At 47.9% G+C, this 22,166-nt stretch overlaps 1 protein-coding gene and 1 long non-coding RNA gene across 5 annotated transcripts; one reads left to right on the top strand and one right to left on the bottom strand.

Moving 5' to 3' along the window:
* Positions 1-1,131: 1,131 nt before the first annotated feature.
* Positions 1,132-18,659, bottom strand: ARMC12 (armadillo repeat containing 12). Of its 4 annotated transcripts, none has more exons than XM_016120245.2 (6): positions 11,378-14,871; positions 10,712-10,857; positions 10,353-10,487; positions 4,725-4,898; positions 4,512-4,583; positions 2,758-3,123 (listed from the first exon to the last, which is right to left on the bottom strand). In XM_016120245.2, the coding sequence occupies exons 1-6, from the start codon at positions 11,619-11,621 to the stop codon at positions 2,794-2,796; spliced, it is 1,101 nt and encodes a 366-aa protein (XP_015975731.1). In that variant the 5' UTR covers positions 11,622-14,871; the 3' UTR covers positions 2,758-2,793. The 4 variants fall into 4 exon arrangements, with proteins under 4 accessions (XP_036095146.1, XP_036095138.1, XP_015975731.1 ...); XM_016120244.2 differs by having other exon boundaries at positions 11,459-14,871; XM_036239253.1 differs by lacking the exon at positions 11,378-14,871 and adding an exon at positions 18,573-18,659 and having other exon boundaries at positions 1,132-3,123; positions 4,512-4,898.
* A 753-nt stretch (positions 18,660-19,412) lies between these two features.
* Positions 19,413-20,174, top strand: LOC118615051. The gene is made up of 2 exons (XR_004956322.1): positions 19,413-19,526; positions 19,629-20,174. It is a non-coding gene; the product is annotated as an uncharacterized LOC118615051 (long non-coding RNA).
* Positions 20,175-22,166: the final 1,992 nt, after the last annotated feature.

Raw genomic sequence — 22,166 nt, 5'->3', positions numbered from 1 at the left:
GCTTCTCCAGCTTCCAGTAACTGCTGTACACGTGGCTTCTGCAGCATGAGATTCCTGCAGCGCTCACAGGTTCTTTAGCACCAGAGTCCTGCAGAACACGGGGGCCAGCAGCTCCCAGCTGGTAACCACTTCCCCATACCCAGCTCAGGTAGTTTCCTTGTAGAGTGCCTTTGTTATGACACCTCCCATAAAAAGCCTTTCCTGGCATCCTTGAGGGCATATTTCCAGCAAGTTCCACTGGCACAGTGACCTTTCTGCCATTTGGTGAGCCACAGGCTGTGTTCTCAACAAAGTCTGGATTTCAGCTTCAGGGGGTAGGGTATCTCTTTCTTGGGTACCCTATCCTTAGCCTCAGTCCTGGGGTTAGGGGCTGATCCCATGTCTGCTATTTGTGTATTCTTTAGAGTTCCCTTTACTCTCTACTAATTAATTCATTATATTCCAATCTCCTGTTGCAAAATTTCCATGTTCAAATTACTGTGTGGTTTCTCTTGATTGGACCCAGATTGATATACTAAGTTTTTCATAATTTGTTACACAGTGACAAATAACCAGTATATGACTTTCTCCATCTCATTACCCACGTCCAACTATTTCCACCAGCTAACTGTTACCCATGCCTACCCAGAAAAGGCTCTTCCTTCAAGGCTTCTAAGCAGTCAGATATGTATGACCCACTGCAAAAAGAAGAACAAAGTTTATGAGATCCAAGTTTTGATTATTTGCCAAATGCCAAATGAGAGGTTTAGATGAGCAGTGCCACAGCAACCACCAAAGGCTGGCATAACTGAAGGAAGCTCTAGGCTGCAATAGATGATACTATAGGACACAGCCCAGTGCAAAGGAGAGCGAGCATTGTAGGCAGGAAAAAGCTTGTACCAAAAGCTCAGAGGCAAGACCGGCTCACTCCAGTTTGGTTGGAGATGAGATTTGACATGGTACGCTAGTGGAAGGCAAGTTGACCATGCTGTGAATGGCCTTAAATGTAAAGCTAATTCATTTGATGCAATCATGACAAAAGGGGTTCAATGACCATCTTTGAGAACAAAACTCAACCTGCTTTTGCTATAAGTACATTTATACTTGTCAGATCATGTGACTTAGCTTTGGGTCTAAGGAAGAATTCACTAAGGCAATGGGGAGTCCCTAAAGGTACTAAGATTATTCTGGAGTGCGTAGGGTTGGAAAGGATGGAGACAAGAGTAGGAAAATGACTATGCAAAAGTTCTGATGTAGGGGATAGGTAGCAGCAGAAACTGGAGAACTGGGTAGAAGTGAGATGTTCAGATGTTTGGCTGGAGGTGGTGGGCAGGAACAGTTGAAGGCGTTGCCCAATACATAGCTGGTGACATGGGAACACAAGGGCACTGGTTGAGAGGTGGGTAGGGTGAGGTTGGCTTTTGACAGCTTTCATTGGGGTGACTGCAGTGTACACAAGTAGCAGGAAGGAGCAGCTTCAAGCCTGAACTCAAGACAGAGATGAGGGCTGATGATGCAGATCTAATAGCGACTGCCCACTCAGAGGTGACAAGTCAGACTTTGGGAGATGATGACGAGGATGGTACCTTAGTAGGAACTGACTATCTCTCATCAATAACCGTCCTTCCAGCCCACCCCTACCCACCCAAGCGATGTGGTCCTGGGTCAGGGACAGATCTCAAGTAGTTCAGTCCTAAACTGGCCACTAAAAGCCCGAAACATTGAGATATTTTCTCAGCTGCCACAGATTCTAGTTATGGTTTTCCATTACACAGTCACTCTGGTTTCTAAAGCTAAGTTCTAGTGGTGCTAGTGCCTGTAACCCTGAGACCAGAGGAACTCAGTGCTTTCCAAGGACATTTCTGGTGCTAATCTTTCATTTTCTCAATGATTTCCTAGCTCCTCAGAGCCAATCTTTAAAGAATACGCTCTTCCTCCAGAACATCGTGCCTTACCTTCATTAATCCCCTTAGAATTTAATCCCCTTAGAATCCTCCCAACAGCCTCATAAGGTAAGTACTATTATTACTTCATTTTTACAGATGAGGGGACTGAGGCTCCAGTAGAGTAAATAGGTTGTTCAAGGTCACACAGCTAGTGACAGAACTGGGATTTAAACCTGAGAGTCTGATTCCAATAAGCCTATGGTTCTCCGTCATTAATGCTGGCACCGAATATTTTCAGTTCTCCCTTGGACACGTGGTGAGATTGTTATCCCCCAGCCCCTTTGGCCAGCGAAATGTGAGCAGAAGTGGTGAGCGTCATTTCTGGTGGAACTTTTAAGAGCCAGTGATGACTGCCACATTTCCTTTTCCTCCTCTAAAAGTCGTAGAAACACAATCAAGAGTCACCCTCAGCCTGGGTCCCTGAGAGAAGACAATGTGGAACAAACGCCTGCCCTTCCATCACCACCCGCACCGGATGGGCATGTAGTGTGAATAATGACCTTGATCATTTTTCAGCTGCTAAGATTTGGAAGTTGTTCGTTACTGTGGCATAGCCTAGCACAGCCTGCGTAACCCAATGCTATACTGTCTCCTGTTGACGATCTATGGCCTCAGTCCCCAAATCTGCCTTCTCCTTGAAGCTCCCTGAAAGCATTGGCTCCACATTCCAATTTGAAAAGCAGCAAAAAAGGAACTCTGTCCCCTGAACAAGGAAGTGGGCAAGTGTCTCCGGAGATGTGGCCATGTTTTGTCAAGTTCTATGGTAGGGGATATGCTAGATGAAATCTCTACCCAGCCCTGAAAGGCCCTGGACAGACACTGCCCCTCAAGCTTCTCTCTCATCCTCATTTATTGGCTCTCCTTGATTTTATTCCCTATCAAAGTAGGAATGACTAGCTTGGCAGAAGGAGGGCCGCACTTGCATATCCTGAGGGCACTGCAGGCTGACTATGACCTTGCAGGCCTGGATCTGAACTTCCTCCTCTGGGTGGATGACCAGGGCAAGCAGTCGATCTGCCAGTCGTGACTCGTCCCCAAAGAGAGCTTCATGCAGAGACTTTTCATTGTAATGCCATTTCACAGCACGGTAGTGGGATGTATTCCGGCCCTCACTCAGCCGCTCAGCAAACAGCAGCACCTCAAACAGCAGACTCCCCGGTTGTGTAGCTTGGAACAGGTTCAGGAAGTTGGAGTGTACCTGTGATGGGATGCAGAGAAGATGGGAATGGAATCCAAGGCTAGTTCTAAAGTTCTTCCATCTTCCTATAGCCTTGATTCCCCCATACATCTAAGTTTCAGATTCAACTGTAGGACTTTTAAATTTTTCCTTTTGTTATCATCCTCTAACATAATTACATTGCAATCACAAAACACAAGTAATCTGGTAATAATATTGATTCTGGGAAATATGACAAATTTTAAAGTTTAATGTGTGGTTAATTTTTATAAATATTTTATGTGCTTGAGAGGAATGTGCATCTTCTAATTAGAGTGTTCTGGGTGTATCTAATGGCTGAAACTTATTTGTGTTGTTCACAGCAAGTATACCTTTACTAGTTTTAGGTTTTTACCTATCAACTACTGAAAAGAGTAGGTAAATTTTTCATATCTTCCACTGTGGTGATGGATGTGTTAATTTTTCTTTATAATTACTCAGTCATGAGAAAGAAGGAAATCCTGCCATTCGTAACAACGAGAATGGACCCTGAGGACATTATGCTAAGTGAGATAAGCCAGACAGAGAAAGACAAATACTACATGATATCACTTTTATTTTTATGTGGAATCTAAAAAAAGAAAAGCCGAACTCATAGAAACAGAGAAAGCTGGTTGCCAGGAGCTGGGGGCAGGGGGGAATAGGGAGAGGTTGATAAAAGGGTACAGACTTTCAGCTACAAGATGAATAAGGTCTGAGGCTCTAATGTAAAACATGGTGACTATAGTTGATGACACTGTATTATATCACTGAAATATGCTAAGAGATTAGGGCATAAATGTTCTTACCTTCCTCCCCCACCCCCCCAAAAAAAAAGATATGAGGTGATGGATGTGTTAACTAGTTGGTGAGAATCCTTCACAACATATAAATATATCAAATCCCCAAAATGTATACTTTAAATAATATCTTACGATTTTATGTCGATTATAACTCAATAAAACAAAAAAATTCCTTGCATTCCAATTATATTCTATCAAGTATATTCTATATATTTTGAGACTGTTACTAGGTTATATAAGTTTAGAGTTGCTTTATCCTTCTGAACCATTATTATGAAGTGACTGTCTATTCCTAAGAATGGTTAGAATTTTTACCTAATATAAAAATACCTACATTAACTTTTGCCACTTGTGTTCCTGTTTCTCAGAATTTAGATAACCACTCAAAGGAGGTTCCCCTCCCAACAAAATGGATTCTGACTCATTGGGATAATAGAAGAGGGAATGGTTTTCAATGTATCTAGTGCAGAGGCAGGAAGAGGAACAAGACAATCTTGTTGGTTCTAAGTCTGTCTGGAGAATCCACGATTCTTCCTTCCCCAATTTCTGAATTAGAATCCATCAACTCCTCTTCAGTTCCTTTCTCACCTGGCAGTTGAGAATATCATAGAGCAGATCATTCTTCTGTGCCAGGGAGCTCAGCAATCGTATGGCTTGCACCTGAATAAAGGAAACAGTAAAGTATGAGAAGGCAGTTAAGTCTGGGCCTGAGCTGAGAAGACACAGATCTTTTCTCTTCCCCCTGGATGCTGTTCCGGGGCTGGTCAGGTGGGCAAGGCCTGGGCTATGGTCTTGAGGCACCTGTGCCAGGATATAGTTTGACTGAAGAATCTCCATCAAGGCAGGCATCACCCTTCGCAGCTGTGGATGTGCAAAGTCAGGCAGTGGAAGGTTGTTGAGGAGTCTGAGGCTTGCAATGTGCAGCTCGGAGTCCCAGATGGTGGATATCAGTTCTAGTACCTTGATGGAGTGTTCCTTTGGGTGGGGGGAATAGGGGGGAGAGAGAAGAATCTACTTTTATTCAAGGATCCCCAACACTGTCTCATCCTCTGGTTTCACTCTTAACTGCCCCTATCCATGATCCCTGAGCCAGTTCCCTCTAACATAAACTCTCAACATTATTTGACCTAGTCAACTGCTCCCACATCCTAAAAATTCTTTCTTCACTTTGCTTCTCTTTCATAGACTTCTTTCCTGATTTTTCAGACCAACCTCCTCACATTTGTCTCCACCTCAGACCTCTCCCTGAACTCCAGAGTCATATATTCAGGTGCCAATTCCACTTCTTTTCCAGAATGTTTAATAGACCTCTCAGAGTGAACATGCTCCTGGTCCACAAACTTACCCCTTCCACCACCTTCCCTGTCTCAACTGTTGGCTTTGTCTTCCTTCCAGATACTCAAGTCAAAAATCAGCAACTTGACTGCTTTCTTTCTCTCATACCCCTTTCTCAATCCTTCAGAAAATCCCAAGGGCTTTACTTTCAAACCTATCAACAATCAAGCCACTTCTCACCATCTGCTTTCTAGCACTTTGTTCCAAGTCATCCTCTCTCATTCGATTTCTGCAATAGCCTCCTGTCTCCTTGCTTTCACCCAACCATTCCCCACCTCCAAATATATTTTTGGAACAGCAGACACGTTAGACATGTCACTCCTCAACTCAAGAGTCCCTAGTTCATGGAGGGCAAAAGCTAAAGTCCTTACAGTTGCTTCCACAGTCCCCATCACAATGGCCTCTTAGATATTCCTTGAATATGCCGGGTACACACCTATTTTAGGGTATTTGCATAAGCTATTCCCTCCACTTACAATGTTCTTTCTCCAGATATTCATAGCTCACTCTTACCTCCTTCAAGACTTTGCTTTATTGTCACCTCAGTGAGGTTTTCCCTGACCACCTCTTTCTTTAAAACTGCAATACCACTTCCATACTAGCCTTTCTTATCCTCATCCTTATTTCATTTTTCTCCATAGCATGTCACATGTAACACACTTTTTAAACTTATTTTCAAAGCATTATAAATGCACAGGAAGTTCCAAAAATAGTACAGAGAGGTCTCGAATGCTCTTCGCTCAGTTTCTCTCAATGGTTACATCTTACATAATTACAAAATCAAAAATAGGAAATTTGTATTGGTACAATGTGTGTGTGTAGTTCTGTGTCATTTTATCACATGTGTAGATTCATGTAAACACCACTGCAATCAGAATATTCCATCAGAATTGTCTCATTACCATGAAGATCCCCCTTGTGGGACCCCCCTATAGTCACACTTGCCCCTAACCACTAGCAACCACTAATCTGCTTTTCATCTCATAATTATGTCATTTGGAGAATGTTATGTAAATGGTATCATGTTTTGTGATAGTCTTGAGTTTTTTCATTCAGTATAATGCCCTTGAACTCCATCCAAATTATTATGTGTAACAATAGTTCACTCCCTTTTATTACTGAGTACGGTTCCATGATATAGATTACCAGTTTGTCTAACCATTATCTGGTGAGAGATGTTTTCATTATTTAATTTTTGACTATTACAAATGAAGCTCCTGTGAACAATTGTGTACAGGTTGTTGTGCGAATTTAAGCTTTCATTTCTCTAAATGCCTAGGAGTGCAATTGTTGATTTGTGTGGTAAATGTATAGTTTTTTTTCAAGAAGCTGCCAAATTGTTTTTCCAGAGCAGCGGTCACAACCATTTTACATTCCCATCAGCAACTTATGAGAGACCCAGTTTCTCTACATCTTCATTAGCATTTTGTATTGTCACTACTTTTGAATTTAGATCATCTAATAGGTGTATGGTTATATCTTATTGTGGTCTTAATTTATATTTCCCTAATGACTACTGATGTTAAATATCTTTTCATGTACTTATTTGCAATTTGTATATCTTTTCCAATGAAATATCTCCATGTCTTTTGCTCACTTTCTCATTGGATTTTTTTAATATTGATTTTTGAAAGCTACTCATATAATCTAGATGTGAGCTGTCAGATATGTGGTTTGCAAATATTTTCTCCTAGTCTGCAGCCTATCTTTTCATCATCTTAACAGGATCTTTCGTAAAGCAAATGTTTTTCATTAATTACATCCAATTTGTCAATTTTTTCTTTCATAAATCATGTTTTTGGTCTCATTTCTACAGATTCATCAACAAGCTCCCTAGGTCCCAAAGATTTTTTTAAAAATCTTTTAGATTTTCTCCTTTGAAGCTGCAACACCATCTCTGTATCAGCCTTCCTTACCAAACTTTTATTTAATTTTCTCCATAGCATTTGTCACATGAAACAAACCATATACTTTACTTATTTGTATACTGCCTGGCTTGTCCTGCTAGAATAGAATTTCCACTGGAACAGGGATCTTTTCTGTTCTGTTCATTGCCATATCACCAATGCCTAGCCTTGGTACAAAGTAAGTGCTCAATATATATTTATTGAATGAATAAAGGGATCTTGGCTTCTGAAATGCAAGATTCTTGGACCAAGAAGTATTACCTAAGATAGGTATCCTCACAAGCTGTATCTTTGTGAGCCACATAAGAGGGAGGCAAGAATCCTGGAGTGAGGGCCACAGTATTCCCATTAGACCCTAGCTCCTCCCTGTGCCCACCTCTTACTATCTGCTAAGACTGGAAGGACAGGCAAGAGTTAGCAAGCCTAAAAGGGGATTTCAGGCAGTGAACAGCAGGTCAAAGCCTAGAGAGTGGGAGAGCATGAAACATACAGTATAAATGGCTGGGGTTGGGGTGGAGCTGATAGTGCAGTGTATGCAGAGAACCTTGAGGAAGACAAAGCAGGGGGTGGATGGGATCAGATCCCTCTGAAGAGGGTGGTCTAACTTAAAGAATAGAGACAAGCTCCATTTTGGATGCGTGGTTAAAGGGCCACTAGGCTGTTAAATGGAGCTGCTGGTCACAGGTCTGGAGGTCAGGGGAGCGCCCAGGCTGTTGACGGAGACCAGAACAGTACATCTATATTGAAACTGGGGGCAGGTTGCTTTCACCCAGAGAGAGAACAGAGTACAGGTCTTCACTGGATACAGACCTCAGGGGAAAGAAGAAACAGTGGTTTCAAGGCCAGCTCCATCAGAATCTCCTGGGAGCTTGTGAAAAACACAGCTCCCTGGTTGCACTGGACTTTTTGGGTGTGGGGCCCTGAGACCTTCATTTTCAACCAGCCCTCGAGGGAATTCTGACACCCTTGAGAATCAGCCATTGGGAAACTGAGAGGGCCAAAGGACAAAGCAGAGGCAGCAAGACAGTGAAGACCTAGAGACCTTTTTCCCCAAAAAATAAAGTTTAATGCAAAAAAAAATTTAAGTGTGAGAATACCAAAGGGTGGGGAGAAAATAATGCCACAGGAACACTGTACAAGGCTGGTGGAGGGTGTAAATTGATACAACCTTCCTTGAAAAGTTGGGCCTACCCTTTCACCCAGCCATTCGACTCCTGCATACATCCCCTGGAGAAAGTCTCTCACGTCTGCAAAGGAGATGTGTACAAGAATGTTCGCAGCACAATGTGCAAAACTCAAATGCCTACCCATCGGCAGGCAAATGGATAAATAAAATGGTAGGTAGAATACTCTAAGCAGTGGAAAAGAAGGAAGCAGCTATGAACATCAATATGGATGAATCTTTCAATGTCAAGGGGTAAAAGACAGAATACACACTGCATACTTCTAGATACCTGAAGCTTAAAAACACTCCAAACTATATTTTACCTATTCATTTATTGTCTGCCTTGCTCTGCTACAATATAAGATGATGCATTCATACATGGTAAAACTACAAAGAAAATCAAGGAATTGATAAACAAAATTCAGGAAAATGCCTTTAGTAGGAGAAGCAGCTAGGATTGGGGCAGGGCATCTGCGTGCATCCAATCTATTGGTTATGTACTATTTCTCAGCCTGGGTTTCGGTTATATGTATTTTGTTTTTATGGTTATTCTTTCTACCATACACACATAAAATGTTTGTAAGTTTTAAATACTTTGCTTATTTTTAATTGGGGGGACAGACCATTTGCTACAGAGATGTTTGGAGGTCAAGGAGGGAATTTTTTTTTAGTTTTGCTTTTTAAGGTGGGAGGGAATAGAGCATGCTGAATACAAATGGGAAAGAGCAGGAAAGGCCATTTCAGAGAGGCTAATGAGGAGAGAGGCTCTCAAAAGGAGGGGGATGGGATCCACAACAGAGGCTAACATTGACCACAGACAGGAAGAAAGCCATTTTTTCATGGCATCAGCAGGAAAGCAGGAAAAGGATGTGTGAAAAGAGGTGAGGCTGGGAGCTGACAGCAGGAAGCTGGAGGAACTGACTTTTGGTGAATTATATTTTCTCTGCAAGGTGGTAAAGAAGGCATCAGTGGCCCAGCTACCAGTCTCTGACCAGCCCGGCATGGGGGTTGTGATATGAAAATACATCTGGTCTTCGTCCCTGGTTCCAGAACCAGAGCTCCTAAAATGTTTTCCTGACTGGAGGGTCTTTTGTTAGTCATAATGAGCCCCTTCATCACTCCTGGGTTTATGCTAATGAGGTCACTCATAGCTTACCCCTGGATAGCTTCTAGATATAGCGGATGGTGGCCAGAAAGACCAAGCCATGATTAGAGAGTTGAGAATTTTAGCCCTATCCTGACCTCTGGAGAGAAAAGAGTGGGTAGAGATTTAGTTCAATCACCAATGGCCAATGATTAATCAATCGGGCCTATATAATGAGACCTTCATAAATACCTCCAAACGACAGGGTTCAGAGAACTTCTACGTTGGTGAACACATCAAAGTGCTCGGAGGGTGGTGTGCCAAGAGAAGTTGTGGAGGATCTGCACCCCACCTTCTCCCATACTTTGCCGTATGTGTTTCTTTCATTGGGCTGTCTCCTCAGTTGTACCTTTTTTAACAAACTGGGAAACATAAGTAGTTTTCCTGAGTTGTGAGAGCTATTCTAGTGAATTATCGAACCCAAAAGGAGAGTCGTGGGAACCTCCAAATTTATAGCCCAGTCAGTAAAAAGTACTGGGACTTGCGACTAGCATCTGAGGGGTGGGGGCAGTCAGTCTTATCAGACTAAGCCCTTAACCTGTGGAGTCTGTGCTAACTCCAAGCAGTGTCAGTTGAATTGAATTGTAAAACACAGGCTGGTGTCAGAGAGAACCTCAGGCGGGGTTCTGCTATCCGGGATTCAGACATACGCCCAGTGCCCTAGTTCAGTTTCGTCCTGAGTATCAAAGGCTTTTGACCCTGCTAGGAAGCTGACTACCATTTCCCCCACATATTTCCAAAGAAAAACATATTTCTAGATTATAAACTCAGACTTAAACAAACTTGTGGAACGTGACCATTTATCCTACCCCCATTAAAGGACCCACTGACTAGGGATATCCTGTGTGCTCTGCCCTACCACTTGCCCCTAGGCTCACCTGGATTTTGAGCCGGAATTTTCTGATGCCAGAGAAAGCTTTAAGTGTGTTCAGAGCTTGGATTCTAACACTGTTGTCCTTGTCATCCAGCATGGAGCCCACCAACATGATGTCATCGGTAGTACAAGCAGAGGCCTAGTGTGTGCCAGGAAAGACAGAAGAGGCAGGAGAAGTGGGTGTCCTGGGCCCATGGTTCCCCCACCACCCCACCATATCACCAAGACCCCTCAGCACAACCCCTCCCACCATCAGATGGAGAGAGGTCCCAGGACAGTCTGACCAGTCGAAGGGGCAAGGATCTGCTGTAACCTCCAGGGGCCAGGCTGACTGGGAAGAACCTCCTGCTTCCCTTCCCTCACCTCAGCCTCCAGCAAGTACACACAGCGCGTGATACTGTGCAGGATCATGCTCCTGGTGTATTCATCTTGTTTGCACTCCAAAGAGTTGAGAAGCCTCCGGAGTTCACCTGAGTCCCTCCCGTGCCGCTCTCGCTCGATTGCCAGGCCTAGAACAGCCACCCCAACCCAATTCAGGCTGTGGACTCAGAAGTAATGAAAGAATGGGGTTGGAGTAAGGGAGAAAGACCTGGGGACAAAGCTGCCTTGCCTTTTCTGAAGAGAATCTTTCTTGCTATATGTAGGACCCCCACGTACAGCTGAACAGGATGTGTACTGCACAAGGGCACATATCCAATGCTGTATTATTATTCATATTGTAAACATCACAGTTTTTAATGTTTATTGTAACCATTTCCTGGCATATGCACAAGGTCATCATATGAACTAGTGGAGGCTCTGGGCATGCAGGACCCCAGTTTTCCCTTGGGGAGAACTGCTGATGCCAAATTTCCACTCAGTGGCATCCTGGAAGCTAGAGTGAATGAGAATTTAAAGACCTGCCAGATGAGTCCTGAGGATCCCCTACAGTGCCATCCACTTCTCAGGGACCCTGAGGTAGCATCTCTAGGACAGGTTTGAGGAAGATGCAGAAAAGAAAGAGGAAGAAAAGGAACTTAAAGGAGTCACCTTTGGGCCCTCCCACACTGGAGACCTCGGAAGCGGGTGCCTCCTGGGACAGAGCCCTCTCCCCAAGGCCCGGACACTCACGGGCGATACAGATGGGTGAGGTGCTGCAGAGGGGTGGTTGGTATTTTATGCCGGTCTTGATGGCCTTGTAGAGAAGGTAGATGGCCCCAGCACCCATGGCCAGGCCCACTACACTTTTACGGATGTCCAGCTGTCCCAGGTCCTGGGGGACACTCTTGCCCATGTCTTCTTGCACCCAGGTGGGAGCTAGGCCCGAGGCACCCAGCAAGGACCTTCTGGAACCAGAACTCTGGCAGGGCCAGGAACTCAGGGTACTAGAATCAGAACCTGGGCAACAAAGGAAACCCGGGCAGCCAGGGGTGCTTGAAAGGAGAAGTTTAGTTTAGAGGCTGTAGTAAATGAGGGTCCAGACTCTATGGGAATAAAGTCTGGGGCACAAAGGTCCTTCAGGTCTCCTTTTCTTTAGGGGAGTCAGGTTGGTGGGGCCCCAGCAGGCGGCGCCAGAGGCTACATTTCCTCCATTGGAAGACAGCAGAGATCCAATTTCCCGGCAACCGCCTTTGGATGTTTCTGGGAGGGATATTTGGGATGTGGCCACTGGCAGCCGTTTCCTCTCACTTCCCCATAGATCCACTGCTGGGCCCCAGGTGCTTCTGCAAGTACAGCCCTCCTGAGGAGAGGGGAGCACCTTATAAAGTTTTACAGTTTTGAGGTAAATTTATCATCTTTCAGCATCTGCATGTCTACTGTAGTATATATTTTCACTTGTGTGACCAAAAGCGTTTGAAGGCACTTGTCTGCATCTCCAACATTCAGCACAGAGTCCTGCACTTAATAGGTGTTTAAGTCATGACTTCTATCATTCTTTGAGGACTTGAGGGCAGAACAGTGACATAGAATCTGGATACTGGGGCTCCAGGCCCATTTAACCAGTGTGACCCTAGAAGAGGGACTGCCCTTGCCTGGGTCTCAGTTTCTGCATTCGTAACCTAAGGAGATCCAGATTTACCATTCTAAAACTCAAAGATTAAAATTTGGGTAGGTCTGTGCCTTTAAACCATGGAGATAGAAATCTTTGAGTACCACACCCCAGTCTCCCCACCACGCGCACACACACACACACAGACAAAAAGAGGCTTGAGGTCTCTGTAATCAGAAGATGCCACTACCCTAGAGAATGAAAGCTCAACTTTGGAGGCCTTGATCTCCACCACCAGAATGGAGATGAAACCAGCCCCTTCCCTCCTCCTTTCCCTTCCACCACCCCCCAGTATTCTCATACTGCTGGCATCAACTTCTGGTACAGAACAAGTAGGTAATAAGCCCCAAGCCAGGCTCAGACTCAAAGCCAGCACTGAGCACGGTTGTACCAGAACAGGGCCCTACCTGCCTGTTAGCTCCTGTTGGAAGGCTCTGGGTCCTGGGCTCCACCTGGGCTTAAAGGAGGTGAGAAAATAGGGAAACAGCTGTCCCAAGGATGCTGCAGCCTGGCAGGCCCGTCCAACCGGAGCCTTCACCCACCACACTGGGGCTGCAGGCAACATTCCTAAGTGGCCATTCTTTTCCTTTCCTTTCTTTCATCCTTGGTCCTCAAGGGTCACTCCTAGCACTCTACCCAGCCCCAAACGGCATAACTACATGGATTCCCTGCATGGAGTGAGTAGAGAGACGCCCCAGAGGCCTCCTCACTGCCATGGGACCACCAATCGCCACCCCTAAACTCCAGGAAGGAAACAGTTGCCTGATGAGGACCATTTTGAGCTCCCCTGGTGGATCTGAACATAGATCCTCAGAATAAGGTTCCTGCCCTTCTCTGGGGTGTGACCCAGAGTTACTGGTCTCGCCAATCCAAGGAGTTGACTCTGCAACCCTCACATCCTAAACAAACACAGTGCTCACACGTTCTTTAAAGACCTCCAAAGGAGAGCTTTCTTGGCCCACTTCTTCCTGCTACACTGAAAGCCTGTTTCATTTGGTTCTCAAATGGATTAGAGGTAGAGGCATCCCCAGTATATTTTCATTGGTCTACAGCACAACAAAAAAATAGAGAAATGTCTTATTTGTTGGTGTAAAATCAATGACTGTTCTTTCTTGGGAATGAACGCTTTTGATTCTGATGATGTCTTAGTTTGAGGAGAATTAAAATATACTTTTGTGAAATTATGGTGATAATAGGTGGTAGATGTGTTTTTTAATGTTCGTAGAGAGCGCAAATTAAAGCTGCAACTCTTCATGGGAACTTGGCTTTTGTTTTCTTGTTTTGGTTTTTGGTTTGTCAAATCCAGAAATCTGGAAACATTGGCTAGAGAGTCATATACACACAGCCAGCCTCAAGTTTCTTACCTACCCTGACCAAGGCAAAAGGAAGTGGGTTGTCCTAGCACATACCTCTCGCTGCCATCTGCACCAGCTTTCTACCTTCGAGGCAGATGTTTCCATCATGTTAGATGAAGTTTAGTTGAGAGTATGGGTTCTAGCGAGACTGCTAGGTTCAAAACCAGTTCAGTCACTGACTTAGCTTTGAGATTTCTTCTTGCCTCATTTTCCCTACCTGTAAAATGGGAATAATAATACTGACCTCATGGGGTTGTGGGGATTAAGTACTTGGAACAGTGCCCAGCACACAGAGGTCACTAGACATTGACTAAATTAATGACTATCATAAGGAGGTTTCACCTGGAAAAAAACGTTGGAAGGCAGTGAGCATACAGGCAGTGGGCCTCAATGAGGCCTAAAAGGTACATCATTCAGCCCCTTCCACTCACCCTCCACCCGTCCTACCCTGGTCTTCAGGCTAATCACTCTCAATTCCTGTAACCCATTTAACTACCTTGAGTAATTTCGGATTAGAGAAATTAGAGAAACCTACTGTGCAAGACCACTAAGGAGGGTGACTCTGGAAGGGCCCAGAGCTTGAATGCACAGGAGAAGCTAAAGGAAAATTAGCCTACTCTGTATATCTAACGAAAAGCCTATCGGAGCCCGACCGCCTTGGGTTTGGGCAAATTCCATAATCTGAGTCTCAATTTCCTCCTCCGGAACACGGATCTATTAATACCTACCTACTACCGGGAAGTGCTGCTGTCAGAAATGGGAGTGTTATGACTCTCGGTGCACAGACGTTCGACACGTGCGAGCTTCCCTCGCAGAAAGCCAGCAGTGTAGGGATGAAAGGCGGGGGGACGGGGGCTGCCCATGCCATGTTCCCACTCTCCGAGACTGTCCCCTCCCCAGCTATCGCTCACTCCCGCCCAGGAACCAGATTCAAGGGCTTCTCGGTAGCTCGTTGCTTCTGCGAAGGCGTGGGGACAGGGATAACCGCGGTGAACGCAACTGGGAGCGGAGAGGCGGTGCCCCCAGAGGAGGAGGGGAGGCAGGGGGTGGAGGCCGCGCCTTTCCCCGCCCTGGGCCTCCCCCGTCTTGCCCTCCCTTCCCGGTCTACCTCCCCCCAGCGCGCATCCGGCGGCGGGCACAGGATGTTCTTTCGCTCCCGTTCCCCACACCCGCCCCCGCGCCCCCGCGCCCCCGCTCTCACTTTCCCTTCGCTCCCCTCCCCCACCCCCGCCGCGCTCGACGCCGGCACCTAGCTTAACTCCTTCTCTCCCGCGCTCCGTGGCGCCCTGCTGCCCCCAGGAGTTCCATCCTTCCCGCCCACCGGGAGCCCGAGGGCTGCCCACGGAGGGGCGGGCCTGGGTTCTCGGGATTCACTGGCTCATCCGGGGTGAAGGGATGGAGAGCCCCGGACTGAGGCCCGCATCTTCTCAGTCCCTGCCAGGTCAGCACTGTGGAGGGGGCTGGGGCTGGGTGCCCGCACTAGCCCGAGCCATGAGCACAAGAGGGGCTGGCCAGGTAGGTGCAGTTAGCTCCAGGCCCTGCAGTGGAGCAGGAAGGTAGAGGACCCTAACCTCATTCTCTCCCTAGTTGGGATGAGAAGGGGCCCCGGGTTCAAGCAGAGGATGGAGGTGACGCCCCTCACGGCACGTCACTGTTGCCAAGGCAACCGAGGACGGCGGAAGCGGGCTGGGGAAGGGGAGACCTTCGAGAAAGAAGGCTGCGGGAGGCTTTAGGACCCGGGTGGGGGTGGGGAGGCGGTGGGGGCGGGCTTTTCGATCTCGCTGGTGCGCCAAGAAACTGAGGGAAGGGCAGTTTTTGTTCGCTGGTTCGTTCAACAGGCGTTCATTGAGCTTGAACTATGCTCCGCGCTGTGCCTAGACACTGGGTGACCGCGGCGCTCGTTCCGAACCCTGCTCTCGCTTGTGACTGTGAGTTAGGGCAGGGTGGCCATTTGTTCCATGGTTGTCTGTAGAACCGATGTAATTATTAATAATGTCCCTTTTCACGCTTAAAAGTATCTCAACATGGGGGGCGTAGTTAAGGAAACTTGTCACCCAATCCAGGAAAGGCTCCGATCCTGCAGGGAAGATAACCTATTGTCTACTCACTGTGCAACAGGCACTTTCTTGGCACTTTGTCTTCTCTGTCATTGCCCCTCATTCTGCAAAGGTAAATATCTCTACATTTAAAGATGAAGAAACTGGCTCAGATTTGCCCCAAACCAAACAGCTAACTGTTAGAACCAGAATCCAGACCCAGGTCTATGTGGCCTCTAAAGTCTGAGTGCCCTATCTTTGCTATGGATGATATTAAATAAATAAAAGACACTGTCCCTGCCATGAGGGAGCTTATAATTTATGGGGTTGAAAAAACTACAGGTAATAGCTAAACCACAAATTTTGAAAAGATTAAGCGCAGCTCATAAGGCTCAGAGAGAAGTCGCTGACAAAATAATCAGAGTAAGGTGGAGATTATTAGAGCCTTCCTGCAGGAGGTAGATTTTGAGCTGGGTTATGAGGTGGTGATTGGAGTGTATATGAGTGCATGTATGTGTGCATGTGCCTGTGTGTGTGTATGATGTGGTGCCAAGAAAGAACCTAAGGGTATCAGACCAGGGACCCAGAACTAAGCAGGCTGGAATCTCCAATGGTGAGAAGATCCCTCCGAACACACTAAAGCCATTGATTGTACGCACTCTCTACCTTTCACCTTTCCCAGTGGTTTTGTTTCTTACTGGAGCAGAGACCTCCAACAGGCTGCTGCATTCATTCCACTCTGCAGTCAAGGTTTATGCAGTTGATATTTGGCTCCAACTGATGTTAACTTGGATGTCAGCTTCTCCCTTCCCCACCCCTCTCTGAAGATTCTGGAAAACGAAAAGTAGTGGCACCTCCAAACAAAAGGGCCTGAGGCAGCGTAAGGAAGCCAACAGGTTTGATGGGAATGGGGAGACCAAGTGAGAAGAGAGAACTGGATGAAAAAGGAGCCACCAAATGGATCAGTCACTTTGCGGCCCTCTTCTGCACCAGCCCTGTGCTGGACTCTGTGGTCTGGGCACACCACGAATGAATCCAGATCCCCTTCATATGGAACACACAGGTTAGCAGCTGGTGTACCCGGTGTGCTTGGTTGAAAACTCCGAAGTTGATAACACACACAATAAACAGTATTTGATAAAGATTATTTCAGCAGGGTGTGTAGGAGGAAGGAAAATGCTGGGCTATAAAGGACAGTGTAGCAGCTGCAGTGGGAATTTGGGCCAAAGATGGAATCCATGGGGTTGGAGAGGAAGGGGTGAATGAGAAAAACAAACAATGCATCTTGTAATGAAAACAACAAAGGGAAAAATTGGTATTAAGTCAGAATAATGAAGAAAAAAGATCCTTAAAAATCTACCATCATGGTGAGTGTAGGGGATGGGAGGGTCACAGTGGGCAATGGGGAAGAGCTGGTGTGAAGGACATGAGGATAAGTTCAGTCACTTTTAGGCCATGTGAGTCCAGGTGTCCTTGTAGGTAACTAGGCTTGGAGATAGCTAAGTCCAGAAGGACAGTGGGCTGCATTGTGAGAGAGTGTCCCTGTCACTATAGGTGTGCAAACAGTTTCAGAACAATCACTGACCTGGGATATCATGGACAGATTTCATACATCAGGTAGAAGTCTGGAATTGATGACAGTGAAGGTGCTTGCTGACAGGGAGAGTCTGTGCGTGTTGGCTGGGCAAACACTTGTGGGCAGCATGCCTATATGTGTGGGAAGGTGGTCCATGGCCCAGGCCTGTGTTGGCATCCATCTCCTCACCTTTGGCTACAGAAGGTGCCAGAGATACCATCAGCTGGGCCCTGGGATGTGAGGCCCAGGTAGGCACTTCAGCAGCCTAGGGTCCCTCCCCTAACCCCACCCTGGAAGGCCCTGGAGCCCAGGCCTGTCCCGACTGCCAGGGCCCTTCCTGGAACTCGGCAGGGGATGGAGCCCCTCCCTGCCTGCCCTGGCACACTCCAGGCACAGCATGTCCCCTGGGGTACCTTGCAGACACCCAAGTTGCCTAGGGCATGAGACAGGTCCCCACCCACCAGGAAGAGTCCTGCTCTGGGCTGCCATCTGAGCTCCCCACTCTGGAGCTTTCATCCTCACAATGGCCCCACCAGACCACAGGGGACAGCAGACACAGAGGAGGAAGAAGCTTTGCGGCTGGGTGGCAGAATTCATGGGTCTTTTTTGTGGCTTTGGGTAGGAGGGTGGGTAAGGCAGAAAAGCAGGGTCTCAGGCTTCAAAGCACCTCCCCACCTGCTTCTCCCTCCCTCTGAGGAAACCTTCAGGGGCCTAGTGGTTTTGAGGGGAGGGGACAGGAAGAGTCTCTGAACTCTGGGTCAGCCGAGGACAGATGGGGAAGATCTTGCCCTATATCCCATTTCTCCCAGCATCCTCCTCTTCTGCTCCCCACCACCCTAGAACAAAATTCTACCTCCGTCTGGAACAAAGAATTATATCCTTCAGAGGCCTTCCAGAGCGGTGAGGTTTGGAGGAAATGTGACATGTATCCAGCAGCCGTATGCCCCGCCACACCTGCCGGGTCGGGTGAAAAGAATACACCTCCTAAGTGGGTAGAGACCACTCTGCTCAGGTTGGGGGCTGTTAGACGCTTTAGTGAAAGGGCGAGAAGGCAGAGGGATACGCCAACCGGCCACGTGGAGGTCCCGAGCCAGCGGCAGGCAGGGGCGGGAGCCCAGGAGCCGGCAGTGAGCTCGCCCCTCCCGCTGGAGGGAGCCTCCGAGAGTCGGTCGTAGCTGACCGCAGGCTGCAAGAGCGGTTAATCTGGTGAGCGAGCACACCCACTTACCCAGCTGCTGAGTCAGGCTGTTCTCGTTCCCCGCTCGCCCGCCCGCTCGGGACATTGTGTTCCAGCCCCGGCGCGCTGGCACGGGGCCCAGGCGCTCACACCAGCCTCCTCGCCCTGTTTGTGCTCGCGGCTTGCGCTCGGCGCGCAGCTTCCCCACCTCCGCCGCTGCCGCCGCAGCAGCCTGCGAGTGTGCGCGCTGGGTCCGGGGCCAGGAGGCCCCAGGGACCTCCGGGGTCGCCTGTGCAACCTCAGGGACGCGTGCCCAGGCCTCACAGCACCCAGACCTGTCGATTCCCGACCTGAGCCCTTGCGTGGAACCCCAGGAGTGTGTGGGACCTGGAGTAGCACAGTTGGCTGGGTAGGGGGGTAGGCGGTGTAGCTCCACGAGGGAGAGGAGCCGCCCAGCCTGCCGCCCAAAGCCCCACCAGAGCTCGGCCCAGGAGTCTGGAGGAGACTAGCTGGGAGCGCGCCAGTCCCAGACTTGGGAGACCTGGGATTCAGTCACGTGACAACGGAAGCCGGGTAGAGGGGGCCAATTCAAGCGATCCCCGGAGGAGCCTCCCAGCTCCTCGTCTCTCTTCCCTGATCCTTTATTCACACCAGCCCGGATACTCCAGGAACTTCCAGGGGCTGGCAAACCAAGCCCACCCAGCCCTTTTGGATCGCTTGGAAAACCCCTGGCAGGACGTCAGGAGTAGGAAGAGCCCGGACACTAACGGGTGGGAGCGGATAGCAGGGTGGAGGAAGACGACCCCAAACTGGAACCTGGCCCCTCCCTTTGTCCAGCCCGAAGGATTTATTCAGAGCCACGTTTTCTTCTTACCCATCCTTCTGCAGAAAGACATTACTGAGTGCTGGTCCTGAAGGTTCTTCAGTCTCCAAACCAAGGAGAGGACAAAGGACTTAGACTGAGCACCTACCGCTGTATGGAAGGCTCTGTTGGGTCCTGCTAAGGTTGCCATTAAAATTTAAATTTAAAAAATTTTAAATTAAATTAAAATTGTTAAAGGCACAATTCCTAAAGCCCTTTCTTCTCCCTCCTTCCCACCTCCACAGTTGGCTGTGCCATTTGCCATGTAGGGAGAGCCGGTACTCCCTATCTACCCATCTTTCAAGCTCCAGTTCATAAAGCCTGCTTGCAACAGTGCCAGCCAAATCTGATTCTTCTCGCCTCTGAACGCCCCACACACTGAGTTTGTACCTTTCTCACGGGACAGCGTGTGGCCTGTCTCATATTCTAGTGATCTGTTTACTAATCCTGTTCTTCCAACCAGATTAAAAAGCCCTTGAGGCAAAACCAAGTCTGCTTCTTTGAGGCCTCCCCCATCCCTCAAGCTCATCCCCCACAGGGCAAGCTTGAACCTGGAGTTGATGTACAATAAATGCTGGGTGTATTGAAATAATTTCCTGCCCCTGGTCAGTTTGCAGGGGAGTCAAAGAGACAAACACATAGCGTCGAGGTTAAATAATAACCCAGGTGGTTAAGTACCAACTATGTGTAAGAGCTATAGGGACTCAGTAGAAAGGTGGTGATGTGGGAGAAAGATCCCAAGGGGTTCTAGGCCTTGAGCTGTGTGTGGAGGAGGAGAGAGTGGGCGTTGAGGTGACTCATGCTGGCTGACAAACCAGCCCTGGTGCTAGGCACTTTACATTCATGATCTCTAATATTTAAGGAGCGGAGGAAGGTTTGGGAGGAGTAGAGGGGACGGTGCCTAAGGCAGACCTGCCCAGAGCCAACCAGAGCATAGAGGCAGCCTCAGTCTGGTCTCCTCACCCTCATTCCCCAGGTACTGCCTGTTCCCTGGCCTGCCACACCTACTATTACACCCAATAGGGCTGCCCAGCACTGACCAGCTCTGGATGCACTCTGGTCCCACCCTGCTGAACAACTGGCTGTGTGACCTTGGGCAAGGCACTTCCTTCCCTACACCTTGCTGTCATCTGTACTTCCATTGCAGTGCTTACAGGCTGTGACTTTATAAGTCAGTGTCCCAGTGATGCTTGACACTTCCCCTGATGTTACCTGGGCTGCTGTGGCTGCCTGCCCCACCATCCCCTCCCCCACACACGCTCATCGCTCCCTCCCAGTCGGGAGCTGCTGAGAACACTGGGTACAGAATGTGAGCAGGGATAGTAGGTTTCCTGTGGTTGCAAAAGGAACATTGGGACTTTCCCGGTGGTGCCCGAGCTCTGGGAGAACTGGGGGAGGAGGAGGCAGGGCCAACCTCGAAAGAACCTCTGCTCTCTTCCCTCCCCTCCTCAGCACTCCCAGCTCTCCAAAAGGCTGGTACAGTTTGTTGCTGGGGCTGGAATGTACCGTGTGTTTCATATGGCCTCTGTCCAGTCCTACACTGGCTGCTTTATATTTATACTTACTTCTTCAGCTGTGGCATCCTGTTCTCAGTCACCCCTGCTCTTGTCTGCTCACCTCTCACCTGCCCCCCTCCCACACACCATGGGTCATTTTGGGTTCGAAACTCTTATAGGAAGTGCGGGTGGGGTGCAGAGAGAGCCCTGGAGGAGAGAAGTTGGACCTGAAACGGTGAAGCCTTTGGTCCTCTTTCTCTCTCCCATCACCCAGCCCTGAAACTGCCTCCAATTCCTTGGACTCTCCAAGTTGGTCTGAAGTTTCTCTGGGCCTTTGAGGTTAATCCCCTACTCCTTGCTACCAGAGCACTTCAGCAATATTCTTGAGTCCAGATAGACTAGTAAGCTCAAGGCTCTATTTAAATTGCCCCCCCTCAAAAAAAAGGTTTGGCAGACCTGCTAATCCATGATCTTGCCCCCATCAGTTACAGAGAACACAGCAGAGGTGGGCGATGGGGGGATACCACCCCCCAGCCCAGGAGTCACACATTCCTGATAGACACTGCAAAATGGAATTTGACTTTTGGTAACTTAATGAGTTGTGACAAGTTTAATCTCCTCAAAGTGATTTAGATAGTCAGAGGTCTGGCCTTCCTCCCCAGGAACGTGTGATATTATTCACATAATATCTAATATTGATCACCTACTAGGGTCCAAGCATTGAGTTGAGGGCTTTATATAAATGAGCTCATTTATGCATCCTAAGAACCTTGGGAAGTGGGTACTATTGTTATCCCCCTTTGACAGTTAAGGAAACTGAGTCTCAGTGAAGTGGCAGAGCTGGAGTTCGCATTTAAGTCTATCTGATATCTAAGCCAGCAGTTCTAAATAATCGGTAGCTTGCTTAGATCATGTACCTAAATTGCAAATCTTCCATTTCTCAAGCCTTAGAGTCTCATTTGCTTTTCCAGGATGATTCCAGGAACTCTGTCTCCTCCTTGGAGCCCATGCATACCTTGAAGTGTGATTAGCCAAAAAAGTGTTTTCAGCTCTTTTTAATGAGCTGAAATGCGGAGGCTCCAAAGGACACTCAGTGGTGGAGTTAGATAGTCAGGTTTGCCGGCTGTGGACAGCTTCAGTTATCTCTCGGCCAGCTGGCACGCCTGCTGCCGCTCACCCCATCACTGGGGAATAAACTTTGCCTCATTATATTGATCTGGCACTGGGATCTAAAAACCAGAGGCTGAGCCTGGGTTCTTGGCCTCTGAACTCAGATCTGTCTGTGGC

Source organism: Rousettus aegyptiacus, unplaced genomic scaffold, assembly GCF_014176215.1.
Source record: "Rousettus aegyptiacus isolate mRouAeg1 unplaced genomic scaffold, mRouAeg1.p scaffold_m13_p_1, whole genome shotgun sequence".
NCBI classification, from domain to species: domain Eukaryota; kingdom Metazoa; phylum Chordata; class Mammalia; order Chiroptera; family Pteropodidae; genus Rousettus; species Rousettus aegyptiacus.
Note: the sequence above shows the minus strand (reverse complement) of the source record. Positions and strands in the feature narration are given on the sequence as shown.